At 36.3% G+C, this 16,964-nt stretch overlaps 1 protein-coding gene across 4 annotated transcripts in view; it reads right to left on the bottom strand.

Annotated features, from left to right (window-relative positions):
• Positions 1-16,881, bottom strand: part of LOC127857963 (uncharacterized) — a 261,868-nt gene extending 244,987 nt beyond the window's left edge. For 2 of the 4 annotated variants that reach the window (XM_052394747.1, XM_052394748.1), the window contains exons 1-7: positions 16,484-16,881; positions 9,536-12,523; positions 8,242-8,420; positions 6,741-6,839; positions 5,323-5,488; positions 3,573-3,644; positions 1,099-1,155 (exon numbers count right to left, since the gene is read on the bottom strand). In XM_052394747.1, the coding sequence (XP_052250707.1) occupies positions 1,099-1,155; positions 3,573-3,644; positions 5,323-5,488; positions 6,741-6,839; positions 8,242-8,420; positions 9,536-12,522 (3,560 nt within the window). In that variant the 5' untranslated portion in view covers position 12,523; positions 16,484-16,881. The remainder of the gene's footprint in view (positions 1-1,098; positions 1,156-3,572; positions 3,645-5,322; positions 5,489-6,740; positions 6,840-8,241; positions 8,421-9,535; positions 12,524-16,483) is intronic. The other 2 variants (XM_052394751.1, XM_052394750.1) reach the window with 2 other exon arrangements.
• Positions 16,882-16,964: the final 83 nt, after the last annotated feature.

Here is a 16,964-nt window from a genome sequence, read left to right as displayed (position 1 = left end):
AACCATACAATCTAAAAATAAATGTAGACAAATTGATGTTATAAAACTATTTTAACTTAAAAAAAAAAAAATATAGAAATAAATAGTTTTATATATATCTTGTTGAATAGGTTATTCAATTTTTTGAATGCATAAAATCTTTGGATCATTATTTTCTTCATTATTGAAATCGTATATTAAATCTACAGTTCATATTAAAATCGTTTATTACATGTTGTTATATGTTATTTCTACTATTAGCAGCCTAGCTAGTATTGCATTTAGTCTATATATAATAAAAATATAATGTAACAACAGATGTGCTTGTCAGAAACGCAATGCCCCCTATTGCGCCGCTTTGAAATAAAATTTCAATACATCATTTGGCAGGTTTAGAAATAATCTCCCTTTTAAAGCTTATTACTTCCCTTGGATTGTATTTTTTTTCTTTTGACCTTGAAGTATGACCTTGACCTTTCACCACTCAAATTGTGCAGCTTCATGAGATACAAATGCTTGCAAAATATCAAGTTGCTATCTTCAATATTGCAAAAGTTATGGCCAATGTTAAAGTTTTCGGACGGACAGACGGACGGACTGACGGACAGTTCAACTGCTATATGCCACCCTACCGGGGATATAAAAATGCCCTTGTTAGAGGACAAGGCTACGCAAGTATATCTGCTTTAATGTATAAAACTTTTCAATTTACATACGATCCTACTGCAAGCGTAAAACATTTCCTTTATTTACTATAATAAACAAGTCCCCTACCGGCTCCACCATTGTCAGATTAATTTTTTATATATATTTGTTGCCATAGCAACCAGAACAAAATGAAATGACATGCATAATGTCCTTATTGCCATTTATCCATGTTTCAAGTTTTATGAACAAATATTAAAAACTTTTAAAGTTATCGCAGGATCCAGAAAAGTGTGGCGGACAGACTGACAGACACACAGAGCGCAAACCATAAGTCCCCTCCCGGGAAACTGGTAGGGGACTAACAATAATTTCTTTGTAAATATATTTCCAGTCAGATTCCACACAGTATACAGTCTAAGATACATTTTTGTCCACTCCCTCTATTGGCTACACGCTGAATGAAAGTTTTACCTCTTTTTGCTATCTGATTTGTCTGCCGAACTTTTATTCTTTTCCGCTAAACTAGCACTAAACGAGGAAACAAAAAGAATGCAAAATAAACAGAAAAGGAAAAACATAACCAAAGGAAAACATGTGCAAAAGAAGTATAAATCGTGTTAAAAAGGATTTTTCTACTATATCATTTAGTATATTTGGTGTAAGTGGATTAATCGGCAACTACCATTCAATTCATCATATTTCATAGGGAGAGCATACTTCATGTCAAATTTTGGTAAGGGTAGGGTACCACTTCTGGTAAAACATAAGTGGAAAATACAGTAATACATGAGTGAAAATCAAACACACACATGTTCAGAAATTAAAACCATTGTTCATAAATGATAATATGTGTTTATGTCATTTATCAATCCATGCTGAGATTCTGTTCTAAATTGGTGAATATCTGTTAAAAATCCTACATCATGTTTTTTCTAATGGCCAAATATTGTTAACAATAATACACCTTTAATAAATTTATTAAAACGCGAATAAATTGTCAATTTTACCCATATCCACACATAACTATTTGGTTATTAAAATAATCTGTATTCGGTCAGTAGAAAAATCCCAGCATTAGTAACTATAACATTCAAAAAAAGATTAGTGTTGAGTATTGACATCCAAAAGCACATGTAAATGACATACAATGTAATCTGTTACTAAATTAATATGAGCATGCTGTCATGGCACATTCAACTGGATTAGGAATGAGCATTTTAATCGTAACAAACCAATGCCACATTCAATAAAATATCATTTAACAATGCAATCAATACTAATTATTCAATACATGTACCACAAATGCAAAAGACAGAACAAACATTTCAAGATGCATTCTACGCTAATGCTTTTCAAGCACAACATTATCTGCACAATAAAAATGTGCAACAGGTTGTCACATCTTTGCTGTAAATAAGAATTTCATCAACAAAAACGCATATTTTTAGTATGTTAATGTCCGGGTGGGAATGATTTAATTTCTGGTTTCCACTCCCTTACATAACACACAGCCCATATGCAATCTCATGTGAGTTCTTTATCTAAGAATCTATGTTTGATGCTTAAATCTTAAAACAGCGATTTAAAATTAAAACAATTTGACTGATATTATAGTTAAAGAAAACTTGGACTTAACTTGCCAATAAAAAAGTCAATCGCGTACTAAGCAAAATATTAATTATAATTGGGCGAGTTTTACACAGGAAGAACAGCTGTAAAAGATCACAGTTTTAATAATTGGATCGGATAAGAGTATGTACATGAGTATTTCTTTGTCAGAAGTAAATATTATAGTGATCACCAGAACTCCACGATGTCGCAATGACCATGAGTATTGTAACAGCTACTAAATTCGAAAGTGATTAATATCTATATGAAGATTTGCCCAATAACTTCAAGAATTTGTGACTTCATTTTCAACAAAAATTTCAATTTTAAGCAAACCTAACTAAAGCTTTGTCACAAACATTACTTCAACCCGCACAGCATTTCACCCCAGGAAACCCGATACCTTGCGGGTCGTGTAATACCATAGGGGACAGTGCTATGTATTTTGGCATGAACTTACATAGGGTAAGTACATTGGAAAAAATAATTTTTTCAAAGTCCAATTTGAAACAACTGTGTATTAACATTGATAACAAAGGTATTGGCCTACATGTAGAAAAAATCCTGACAAATTTTCTTTAAAAAATGAAAGAAATGTTGCTCCCTGAAGTAGAAGATCGGGCAAAAAGGGCCATGTTCAGGCATTTAGGGGAGAACAAACTGCTTTAATTTGCAAGCCACTACCATTACTGGTATTAAAGGATTTACATGTATACAAACTTTCACGTGTCTGCCATAACCTCTCAGCAGGGTTTCTCCAGAAAAGTATTTATTGTGGAGAAATTTGCGTTTTTAATGACCATGTTGGGAAAACATTGATACCATCTAGGGAAGACCAGGAAACCATATGCCAAAATGCACAGCACTGTCCTCTATGGTATTACACGACCCGCAAGGTATCGGGTTTCCTGGGGTGATTTTATCAAGACAAACTATATTCAAAGGCAAATAATCCGGAATGAGTGGGTATGAAAAGTGTCTTGCAGATGAAGTCAGGGCTATGACAACACTTTTAAGTTAACTTTCAATTTATAAATAAGAAAGAAGTTTGAACTACATGTACAAACTTATAATAGCCTATTGAGAAAAAACAATTGCTGGAAAAACCCCAAAATTCAGGTTATTATAAGACCTAGCGTGAAACAAGATTACTTATAGGTTGACATTTGAGATCACAAATTCTGAAGTCATGAGGCAAAGCAATTAAGCAAGTTACGCCAAACAAACTCTGCGGTAACTATCGCACTATAAAGCTGTAAGCCAGGGAACAAGGAAACGCGAACTCCATATAGGAAAAGCAAACTCCATGGGCAGCCAGGGGAGGCAATCATACTTACATTTCCTGTCCCCCTTCTGACAGGGACCCTGGGGTACCCGTGCGGGCTCGCATCTGGTAAGGGTCGGGGTACCTAGCGGGCAAAGGGGACGTAATCAAGCATGCAGGATCAGCCATTAATTCAATATGTGCAGACTGGATTAACTCCCTTGTCACCAAAACAAATTTAAAAATAAATGCATGGTTTTGCAAAAATTAATCCCAGAGAGCACATCAAATTTAAAAATCAGTAAAATGCGTTAATAGAAGTTTAATTAACCTATATATTGACATGCTTTTTAAACTCATTCAAAAATTACAAAGTTTTGACCCATGCACATATTTAACTAATTATACAAAAGTACAACAACCACTATAAACCCAAGCCTGCTGTCATATTACATTTCAACCTCAGCACAATACTGAACCAAATGCTGATAACTTATCATATTCACATGTTCATGCATTTTGCATTCAAGCGATTGCATACTTTAACCTTTTGTGTTTGTTAAAAAAACCTACTTTTATATATGATCACTTATGTAATTCTGGCAATTTTTCAGCCAAGTTGAAGTTGAACATTTTTGTACAATGAAGATTCAGGAATTAAATAAAGATTCCAAAAGATAGCAAAATTTTGCCAAGGTAGCTAATCACTGTTTCAATATAATGGTCCTTTTTACATATTTTTTTTTTAATTGACACGATGATAAACATAACCGCAAAATTAAACTTTGGAAAATATAAGTCTTGGAGTTTAATTCATACATGTAGTATTCAGTTTGTCAGTAGCTTGGTATAGTGGTTGAAAGGCAGTTAACACCAAAACCCTCTGGAATGAATAGACATTGTTATCATCGAGAATACATGAAACAGTCCTTGAAAAAGCCACTTTTCACAACCAGAAAATGTGAAACTTTATAACAGATTCGCCAAAATTCGCAAGTTATTGCATTTTCAAAGGCTGTTTTATTGTTATATTAACATCCTTAGGCTAGTTGAAGTGATAGGTAAATAGTGTATGAAATATACCCGATGGTTAATTAGCAAACCAAATTTACTTATGTTATGTTTGTAGATTTTTACACATGTTAAAAGCACAATTGCATGAATTAAAGATACAAATTGACACATGTTGAAAGATGAGCATAAAACTGTTGCATATGCTTGACATAACTATATCAAGATACAGCGTTGTCACTCTTGACTCCTATTAATAATGTGTTTTTATGTTGTGAAAAGACGACTGAAAGAACTGTGAAAAAAACACGTTTTAAGGGCAAGTAACTGTTCACCATGTAGCAGGTGATAAGGGGAGGTAACACACAAGAGAATCTGGTACCACACATTCAAGAAAGATAATTATCATTTTACCTTTTCCTGAAGCCAAGAAAAATGTTTGTATATAAAAATATATATATTCTACCTTAGAGGTTTCAACAACTAAAAATTAGTTTGTACGATTCTTAAATCAAGTTTACAATATAACAAAACAAGCAAAAATTTTTGCATACAAGGCATACTAAAACACATTGTGCATACCTGAACCTAGTCAAGCAAAAACACATGGAGTTTAGCTCAAGTGAATTTACATATTGATCACATTAAGACACGAAACACTTTTCGAAAATTTTCATACTTATTAATAATGCAACTTTCATAAAATGTAAGCAAAATTCCATGGTTCAAAACAAAACAGTAACAATACGACTGCAGTGCACAATGTTCGGGTCATACATGTCATATGTCATGACCTTAGCATTAATCGTTACCTTGGGGGACCAATGTCTGTCCTGTAGTAGCCGTACTCGTCATAATAACCACCCCCTGGCTGGCCGTAAGTACCGTAGTAGTAGTCGTAGTACTGCCGATCATAGTACTGCCCACCTCTACGGTAATAGTCCTCGTAGTCGAATCCTGAAGTATTCGTGCCTGGTTCTAGGATAACAGGACTTAATGCATGAGCATAAGTGTCATCCCTGCTGAGCCTGTTTAGTCCCACAGGCAAATCAGGCACAACACTTACTGCCTTAACTGGATTTTCACTAAGAAAAATACAATAAAAGCGGAAAGTATCGTCCCTAATTAGCCTGTGCAGACTTCACAGGGTAATCTGGACTGAAACTGTACGCACATGCATTAAGCCCTATTTTCCAAAAACACAGCTTATATGATAATCCAGGATATGTGCTCTAAAGCAGTGTTTTGTTTGTATTCATTTTCAGTCTATGATTCTTGTTTTATAGATAATTCAAAATGGCTACACATTCAGTCATTTCTCTAACTACATTATATACGCTATAAAGATTGGGAAATTTTGAACTTGCAATTGGAAAATATTTTAGAATGGAATTTAATTAATTAATAATTCAACTAGTGCTAAATGAATGTTATTTAAATGATGTTTATATATTTATAATTCATGATTTCACTACATTGCTTAACATATCCTATGTATTTTAAAGTAATCTATTTGTTTTCATATGGATGTGTGTTTCATTCAAAATAAGGAAAAAAGAACCACATTTGTTAATGGGAATGTGTCCTTTCAAAGGATCATTTTAAAGGAGGCAACAATCAATTCATTGGTAATATTGATAATTTAAAGGAAGCTAACATTGAGAATGCAAGAGTGCACACCAATGTAATTTTTCAAAAAGCACTTAAGGGAGATCTTAAGATCTACTTCAGGGAACATCTTTGATCAAATTATTTCTTAGCAAAATCCAGTGTTAACTGCTGACATAAGTCAAAAATATTATATTTCAGCAATATCTATTTTTTCAGAAACATGTTAATGTAATCATTATCACACAAAATAGAACAAGAGATGTGTTCGTCAGAAACATAATGCCCCCTATTGCGCCGCTTTGAAATATTTTTAAATTTTTTTACCTTTGACCTTGAAGGATGACCTTGACCTTGAACTTCCACCACTCAAATTGTGCAGCTTCATGAGATACACATGCATGCCAAATATCAAGTTTCTATCTTCAATAATGTCCAACGTTAAAGTTTTTTTCGGACGGACGGACAAACTGACATACACACTGACATATTGACTGATGGACAGTTCAACTGCTATATGCCACCCTACCGAGGGCATAAAAAGACTTCAGGAATTTTATGAATTTAAGGAATTTTCTCAAATGTTCCCAGAGCTGTTTTGTAAATGAGGGCCCAGACTTACCTTTGTCTCTATACTTGTCCCTGTATTCCCGTTCATAGTCTCCACGAGACTTGGGCCTCTCCGAGTCAGCTATTCTAGACACCGGCCTGTCTCTGTCACCTGCAATAATAGGTGAACAATAAGGACCAGAGTCCAGAATAATAAACGTTTTTAATTTATTAGCTCAACTCATAAGATGAGATATTGTATTCAACTCAGCCGAGAATGTTGGTCAGCTCATGAACAATCTCAGCCATAAGAATATTTACAGGTACATATTCTTCCTTCTTTCTCAACTCAGAGTTGAGCCCAGCTTAAAATAAATAAGAAACACATCTGCAAACACCAACTTGTGGGGGGGGGGAACTAAAAATTAAGTAAGAACTAAAAACTAAATCTTTAACCAATCAGCACAATCATTTTAGGATAGGACTAGGAGCCATTGGAAAGGATTAGCAATTGTTTCATTCTTATAATAACCTGTGTAACTAAATACATATCAATCTATTAAATTCTAACAGCTTTATTGTTGACAAGCCCTGAGCCTTGAGCCAGACGATTGTTTTCTACGGTCAAAGGGGAGCAACTCGCACTGACTTCTTCAAAGGGGAGCAACAACAACAGAACCTATTTGCATAGTGTTAAATTTACCTAATACTTGAGGTTTTAATAAAAATAAATGACAAAAAAAAACACGTTTTTTTGCTACTTTCCTTTGTTTTAAGGTCATTAAGATTGACAAACATTTGAGATTGTTTTTATTATTGATGCACTTGGCAAATACAGGTGACGAGGTGTGTGGGAAAAAGTAGTCCCGGTTCGGCAGTTGATGACGTCATTTCGTGCCATTGATTATAGCCTTGCCGTTGATTATAGATGAAATTTAATAAACGGGGCTTTAATCAACCGATTTCGCTGTAAAAGTGGGATAAATTGGATTCAACTCTGCCGAGAATGTTGGTCAGCTCACGAACAATCTTTAATCTCAGCTATAAGAATATTTACAGGTACATATTCTTCATTGTTGACAAGCCCTGAGCCTTGAGAGGTTAGAAGGAATGAGGTGAGCCAAAAAGTAAAATGTAATCAAAGGGAGAAGGGTTTGGGGGTGCAAAAAGATGCTTACACATGTAAAAAAAATGAAAATGTAAAAAAAAAAATTGCTGTGACTTTGAAACACTTTAACCTTTACCACTCAGATACACATATTGGCCTGTTTGTAGTCTTGTAGTCACTTAGAAAATCAAAAGACCTTTCTTAATAGATTCAAGTTTTAAAGGCTTCATTTTCAACCCTAGAATACTGATGAGCAGACAAACACATACAACCTAAACAGCCTGCGAGTTGCATATAGCTATATAAGCTTTGCTTATGAGAGAAAAAGAGTGGGAAAACTGGACTTTATGTATACACATACAGTCCCAGATTAGCCTACAGTTCACATGGGCTAATCAGGGATAACACTTTCCACTTGTATGGAATTTTTCTAGACATCACTAAAAGGGAAATGTTTAACAGATACCTTGTCTGGAGCGGGGCCTGTCCCTATCAGTGCGGTCCCTGTCTGGTCTGTCCCTGTCAGTGCGGTCCCTATCAGGTCGCTCCCTCCTGTAGTAGTCACGGTCCCTGTCTCCCCGGTAGTCACGACGACTGCCGTCCAGCACGGAGCTGCGGCTAGGGGGCCTGTCACGATCTCTGTCTCTGAGATACACAGGAGTCAGTGAGAAACAGGCAACACAGCAAAAGTGATTTCTTGAATAATTTACAATATAAATGTCAACAAGAGGCCCATGAGGGCCTGAATCGCTCTACTGCTATTAACACTGTGCAAGTTTGGAAAGAAGCAGATGGAAACTGTGTACTTAATCGTGCAAACAAGGAGAATTTTCTCAAATTCATGAGGAGATTATTGTGAACTTATTTCTCCGATACTGCTCATATTCAATAGGGTTCAAGAACTTCAAGTCCTTATTGATATAAAGATACTGTGCAAATTTGGAAATAATTGGATGAAAACTGTGGAATTAATTGCGTAAACAAGCGGGATTTCAAAATTTTATCATATTAAAGGGGAAGTCATTCTGGACTTATTGCTATGATATTGCTCATTTTAAAAAAGTGTTTGAGTCCTCATTGATACAAAGACACTGTGCAAGTTTGCCAAGAATTGGATGAAAATTATGGACTTTATCACATAAAAAAACTGAAATTTCATTTTTTTTCTCAAATTCAAGGGAAGATAATTCTGGATTTATAACTCCGATATTGCTCATTTTCAATAGGGTTTGACTCATCATTCAGATAAAGACACTGTGCAAGTTGGGAAATGATTGGATGAAAACTGTGGACTTAATTGCGTAAACAAGCCTTATTTCACAATTTTCTCAAATTCAAGGGGTGATAATTCTGGACTTTTTACTCTGATGTAACCCATTTTCAATAGGGTCCGAGTCCTCATTAATACAAAGACACTGAACAAGTTTGAAAAGAATCGGATGAAAACTGTGGACTTTATCGCGTAAACAAGAAAAAGTATAACGCACGCACGGATGGACGACAGAAACCACGCCATGACATAAGCTCTTCAGGCTCTTGGCCAGTAGAGCTAAAAACCTTATTATTCAGATACAAAGACTTCTTATTTCATTATTGACTCATGTATCAAAGAAATTAACATGCACAACCTCAGTTCAAGTATATTTTACTAAATTATACAAAACATCTTAACACAAACATGAGTTACAAACAAACAACGTGTATAATACCTTTATCATTGAGCAATACTTAATTTTTTATAAAAGACATTGAAATCTAACCTGTATCGGTCGTAATACTCGTCTCTGTAACTACGGTCTCTATCTCGGTCCCTGCTGTTCCCACGACGACTTCGATCCCGCGATTCATCCCCATCCAGTGAGTTCCGTGAACCATAAATGCTCAACTGTTCACGAGAGTTGTATCGAGAATCCTTAAGATTCCTGTCTCGCAGATTATCGTAGGACCTGTTACCATGTAAACCTTCACGTTCATTGTCTCTATCGCCTTTTCGGGGCCTGTCGAGATCCCTTGAGTCATTCCTGTCCCTATTATCCCTTAAGCGATCTCTGTCTGAAATATCCCTTTCCTTATACCTGTCATCGCGATCCCTATCCCGTTCAAGGTCATCTCTACTCTTTGATACTCTTTTACCCTTTTCATCTTTGTCAATGGCTTGGATCTGCTCACTCATTGAGCTTATTAAAGACACGACAGGGTTCAGTTCAGAAGGACCAGTTACGGAGCTGAGAGACTTGTCCGTATTTTCCACTAAACCCCTTGCAGGAGCAAGTAGTATATTTGAGACAGCTGGCACATTGTCTGCTACATCCAACAGAGAAGCTGCTGGTGACACACTGTTTCGACTCCGGTGAGTCTGAATATGGTGGAAAGCAGACTGTCGCTGACGTCGGTCCCCCACATTGCTTCCTGCTGGGGGTCGTGAGGCCAGCTTATCTTCAGGGTAACGCCCTCGGTCTCTTTCTTTATTCCCGTAGTCTCTATCCCTGTCAATATATCCCCTTTCTCTCTCCTCATTCCCTTTTTCACTTCTTCCAGTATCACGATCAGGTGTCCTTCTGTCATACTTTTTGTTTCCCATATCACGATCCGGTGTCCTTCTGTCATTCTTCCTCTCATTCCATTCCCATTCTGGTGTTTTTCTGTCATTACCACGATTTTTTCTTTCCATTATTTTAGATTCTTCTCCATCTTTTCTTGCCAGATTAACTTGTTTGGAGACTTCATTGCTTTGTTGCTGCTCGCTAAAGCCAGCAATGTCATGTGAGGCTTTCATCGGTTTTGATTTTGGATCTTGGTTTGGGGGCCTGAACGCACTTTCTTTCCTTGGCATTATGGGGCTTTCGGGAACTGTACTCCCTGATTTCCGAGAATTAGGTGTGTCAGATGCGTCTTTTGTTTTAGTAGAAAGCTGAAATTCCGGACTTTCATCATCATTATTGTTTTGATTCCCATTAGTTCTCAATATTGGCGATATTGTCGAACCCAATACCACAGGACTATTTTCAAAATTAGGCCGCGTCATATCAAGTTGGGTTGATGATAACAAACTGACATCTTCTGAAGATTTTCCTTTTGGTAGATCCGTTTTATTCTTCCTAAATGGATTTGCGCCAACAGAGGGACCAGAAATTGGAGGAACAGGTGGTGGCGCAACTGCTTGGACTGGGGGTTTTGGGGTCTCAGGAAGTGTGCTAGAAAATGTCTGAACGCTGTGATCTTTTTCCGGAACACTTGGCACTGCTTTATGAAGTTTATCTACCGCCTCTTGTACATTATGCTCCAGGTCATCACCCACTTTACTCGCAGAAGCTGGTGACACCCTAGCTGAACTATTAGTTGAGCTGATGAAAAACTTCACTGGTGCGTTATTGTCCAGAGAAACGTTTCTACTATGAGTGCTTTGTTGTTGCAGGACAGGGGGTGGGTGTTGAGACTCACCAATATTACCGGGCACCATTTCCCAGTCACTGAAAGTTGGGGTTGTAGTGGCCTTTGATGGCGGGTCAGAATGATCATCACTTCTTTCAGCTTCTCGATCTTGGGAAATTGATACTTGTTGAATAGCTTGAACAATACCAGTAGGCAAATTAATATTAGTGTTTGCATTTGCCCCAATGTCATGGCTGTAATTAAAACTTTCTGTTTGTTGCACATATAAAGGTACATTTGATGCCTCGATTGTTGGTTGAAACATTGGCACAGCTGATGCATACTGATTTGGCTCTGCAAATACACCTATCATTTGACTATTTTGAACACTATCTTCTTGCATATTTAATGTTTGCATTTGGTATGCTAATTCTGTCCCTACTTGTACATGATTTCCACTATGTGTGGGTAATGGTATACCCTCATTTGACATTTGAACATCAAACCCAGAACTCCCGCCTTTGTAACCCTCATTCTCAGTTTCAAAAATAGCACCAGTACTAGCATTACTAATTGAATTAAGATTTGAATCATCTTCAACAACATCACTATCTTCAGAGTACTCATCCGTTTCATCACTTTCTTCTTCGTATTCATCATCAACTCCATCCTCTTCACCGCCTTCTACATTTCCAAGTGACCTGTCTGTACTCTGACTCTCTTCAGTGGACTGGGAGACATCTTGAATATTTTGGTGAACCTTTTCAACCCCATAGCTGAACCCATTGTTTGTTCCTGTAAACTCGGGATTTTGAGACTGCACAAAATTAGCTTGTTCACCTTGACTTATAAATTCCCCATTTGATACGTTAGCAGGCTGAGCACTATTTTGAGAATTCCCTTGAAACTCATACCCTTCATAGCCATTCTGTCCCGCCCAGTAATGATTGTACATTCCATACTGATTTGGATCTCCTTCCTGTTGCTTAGGTAACCACTGCCCGGAATTCTGATCCCAAATATAACCATTCTGTTCAATCACATTACCACCATCTCCCTGACTTTGATTCCACTGGTCTTGGCCATACCACTGTTGCTGGTCTAGGACTGAATGTTGAACAGGACCAACATTATCCTTATCCACTGCTGCTCCAGCTGCATTGAAATCAGAAGCATATGGATTTGCCCCGGGATCCCATGCTCCCCAACTAGTCCAACCACCTTGACCATCTGCCTGGCTATTTGCCTGATGCTGTGGCGCAGCATTATGGCCTACATTGGGCTGACTTGCAGGAACAGCTGACTGGAATTTTGTTGGGTCAAAAAACTGCACTTGTCCGGGAACTGGTTGCTGGGGATTGTTCCAGTTACTCATTCTAAAATAAATGTTCACTATTTCATAGCAGTAAAAAATGACAGCATGATATGTGAATAAGATTGTAACTTAATTGTAAATAATCGGAGATATTTATTTTACACAAAATTATTTAAAGTCATTTACTTATGTCAACATTGTTGAAAGTTTCAGTTGGTTGAGAAAATATAAGACAACATAATTGTAATAACATGTTACTTGCTGAGTTCCGAATTCTCCTGTCTGCCTCCATTCATGTTAAAATGCATAATGATCAAAGAAAGAAAGTGTTTTAAAGTTCAGAAAATAAGTCCAGATCGAATACATTTTTCAATGCTGAAATTCAGCTAAGCTGCTTCAATTGGAATAAAAGATACTGCATGCAAAAGAGATTTTTAGAATAATAGAAGAGAATTTCTAATAAAAATTCAATATTTAATAAAATACTTCTGTGTATGGGTATCACATTTAAACATTTAAACTGATGTGTTCCTTATTTGCAGCCTCAAAAACGTTTACAAAAACAGTACTGTAAAGGTTTAAACAACAGTCAATATCAACATAACCAATTTTAGTTCATTACGACGTTTTAAGACTCATATTTGTATCACGTGCGTCAGATGGCCCTCACACACAATACTGCAAACATAACAATACACCATGTACCGAGTTGAATATTTAAAGGGGCCATCCAACAGAATGGTAAATTGACAAAATTAAAAAAAGTTGTTTCAGATTCGCAAATTTTCATTTTAGTTATGATATTTTTGAGGAAATAGTAATACTGACCATTTACATGTACCATGCTCTTAAATATCTATTATATGCATCTTTTGATGATTTGAAAACCTGAAAATTATAAAGCGTTGGGCGATGCGAAACGATTGAATAATTTGGAAAGTTCTGTTGTTGTCGTTTTATTTTGCGATACTACGAGGATTGCTTATAAAGGTAAAAAATACATCTGCTTTAAGCATGAGCATGGATGGTCGAGTGGTTTAGGCGGGAGACTTTTTACTCCAGGACTCCAGGGGTCAGTGGTTCCAGCCCTGTTGAGGGTTACTTTTTTTTCTTTTTTTAAATTGTATTCTTGTTTTTTTAACTGGAGATTTTTAGTTCAAATGTTTAAATTTATTAATATAAAGCATTTAATGACAAGCTTCAAAACATGCCAAAATCTGTTGGACGGCCCCTTTAACGCGCGTCGGCACAAAGTGCTCGATACATTTTTCTGCCATTTGTTGCATGAGAATGCCCCGAATGGTCTTGAACATAAGAGATGTCCTTAATTAATTGAACAATAATTTGTTAAAGCGCATTACGTGTGACTGTCGAATAAATGTTTAGACCATATTATGCATGAAATGCACAATATCTACGAGGATTTCACCAGGTTGCCATCATCAGTCTTCTAAGTAAGTTGCCCAGATTTCTTCGTGGAGGTAAGATAACAAAGCCAACAAACTGCCATAAAATGACAAACTTATGAAAATTACGTAACTTGTCATCTGCATTATCTTACTGCAGGTACAGGTATGACTGCTTAAGAGTGTGTTGCTCATTCAACAATGACAGGCGGGTAAAGAGGTAGGTAAAGAGATACATGACATAATTAACAGAGGATCATAAATCTGCTCTCACAATTTTCAGCGAAGTCGATATCGCTTTGATCTTAAGAATGTCTAGTTGCAGTAAATGAAAATACATACTAATAAAAAAAATTCAAGCGCCCCTGCGGACTCTTGATTTCGAATTGCAAGCGCCCCAACGATGGACCATAAAATGGCCCGTGGATAGCACTGCATAATTGACCCCTTTACATGACTCTTTAAGCTGTTAAGTTATTTCTTTCCTAACCCTTTAACATTATCAGCTGATTAGGATGTACGAGATTGGATTGGTCTATCTCAGAATCCAAACACAATACGATTCACAGATTGCAAGCGCTTGTGAAAATGTCAATTGTCACAGCAATTGATTGGAAATCCAGCATTTTGTAATATTGATTTGAAAGTTCAGGCACAACAGGGCTCCTGTGCTAAAACTGCCTTGAGAAAAACCTGTAATATATTATATGCCTGGGAAAAAGTCTGTACCATATGCTATTTCTGTTTATTCACTAACTAAAACATTAAAAAAATACTTCAAATTAATTGAAAGCTACTAATTCAAATGACCAAGGATATTTTATTCTTAAATTTTTCAGCTTACATGCCATAATTTTTTATGTCCAAAGCGGGACATTCCATAAAATATTGTCGGGACATTTGACCCAAAAGCGGGACACCTAAAACGATTTATCATTCCACCTTTACTGTAGTCAGTATAGTACTAACAAATACTCTTGATACTTTTATTCAAGACATAAAACATCTGATATGAAGCATGGAATCTAAAACATAGCAATAACAGTTTTATAAAATAAGACAATAGCAAACAACGAGCATAATATTCATCTTTTTAGAGTACAAAATCTAGAACATTACGACAACGATACTCATTATATTAATTTCAATGGCAAACATTAACGCAGGGGAGGCTATCCAGTACACTGAAAGTACGGGTTACAGTAAACTATCTACCGAACAGTTACATCAGTTACACACGGAATGCGCGGCCGTACACATTTCAGAGTTAGGTTTTTGGTGGAAGCAAACCGTCTTTGTGTTCATTTTAACTCTCAACAACGCCTCAACCGTTTTTACACCAACAAAAACAAAAGGACAAAAGAAGTCTATGGATGCTTTACTCGAATTATTTTTCTCTAATGTTAATAATCATATTTTGTTTTCTTCTTATATACACAGATTAAACTGAAGTGTGAATTGTCAGGCGCTGTATTGGGGTAGTGTCAAACTGTCATGAATAACAACACGTTGTTTTTATTACAATAACACAAGACAAGATGGGTACCACTTACTGTTTGTTGCGATGTTTTTTAAGCACGTATCCATGCGCAGTTTGTTACTTGTCAATTGTCGCGGCTTTATTCGAGTAGGGTCAAACTGTCATGCATAGCACCTCGTGGTTTTTAGCTTAATTGGAGTAGGGTCAAACTGTCATGCATAGCACCTTGTTGTTTTTATTATTATTACACCCAATTACACTAGACAGGATGGGTATCACTTATTGGACTGTTTGTTGCGATTTTGGTATATTGCACATTCGGATTATCCCGCTATTTATGAACTAAACATTGAATGTAAAAGACTCATTAATGACGTAGAGTTAATTTTACAATTGTTTTGTAAACCGATTCAAACAAATACAAAAATAAACACATTTTCAACATTTATTTCATTTTAATACAACTATCGATAGCAATAAGCGACCACTATCTTGAAGACCACCATGGTGTGAATGCCTGATGAAATCAATAATTAGCCGATAAATCGCTGATAAGGTGTCATAAACAACACTGGTACACACGATAAGTAGAATCAGATTGTTAATTGGGGGCGATAAAGGGATTAGCGGGGGTAAGTGTTAGCGAAACAGAGCTTGAATAGCGAATTTTATTGGGAACCTATAGACCTTACATCGTTTTTTACGAATGTCGGGACAAATCGTCTCATATCGGGACGGCGGGACAAAGGGCCCAAAAGCGGGACTGTCCCGCCGAGATCGGGACGTATGGCATGTTCAGCAATTTCTAGAGACACTCAAAATATGGTATATTATGCAAACATGATTGTAAAAACATCATTTACCACAGAAGAACAGGAACATTTTAGGTAAAAAACAACAGCAATAATCAATTTGAACAACAACGTGCACATAAAGACAAACATAATTGCCCATTTTTACTAGTATTCGCAAAAACTTGGGTCACCGAAACTGGCATCTCAATGACAGACATTAAAGGGTCGCCGACATTAAACAACAACTTGAAGTTGAACAAGTAAACATATGATCAATCTGTCAAAATATTGCAAGCTCTTTGGTAAAGGTTTCAATTGAAATTCTGTCGCAAAATACTTACGCCGATATCGTAAAATATGTGCTTCACTGAAGATTTTCCCTAATCAGTGTATAAATGTTCAAACAAATCCATGTAAAGTGTAAACTATTGGTTCATGTCTATCGCGATGAATGACAAGCAGCCATGTTGATTTTTACGTGTACCACGCATGCGCACTGATTATGTCATGCGGAATTTTTAAACCATTTTTTGTATAATTTTGTAACATATTACAATGTTATCGTTGATTTAATATTAACGAAAACTAATAAAACATGTTAATAATCAACTTTTCAGACGAATAGAACGTAAGATAATAGACAAACAGTTTTTAAATGTTTTGAAATAGAAAATGTTTGTTTGTTTTATATAAGGATAATAATCGAGGACTGTACTTCCGATATGGGATCGCATGTCTGAAATGCGGCGCCTGAAATGCGGATGGCCAGTACCTCCCAGCGGAGTGTTTTGTGATGTTTTTCTATTCTACATTTCCTTTACT

The sequence above is a fragment of the Dreissena polymorpha genome, chromosome 14 (assembly GCF_020536995.1).
Source record: "Dreissena polymorpha isolate Duluth1 chromosome 14, UMN_Dpol_1.0, whole genome shotgun sequence".
NCBI lineage: Eukaryota > Metazoa > Mollusca > Bivalvia > Myida > Dreissenidae > Dreissena > Dreissena polymorpha.
Note: the sequence above shows the minus strand (reverse complement) of the source record. Positions and strands in the feature narration are given on the sequence as shown.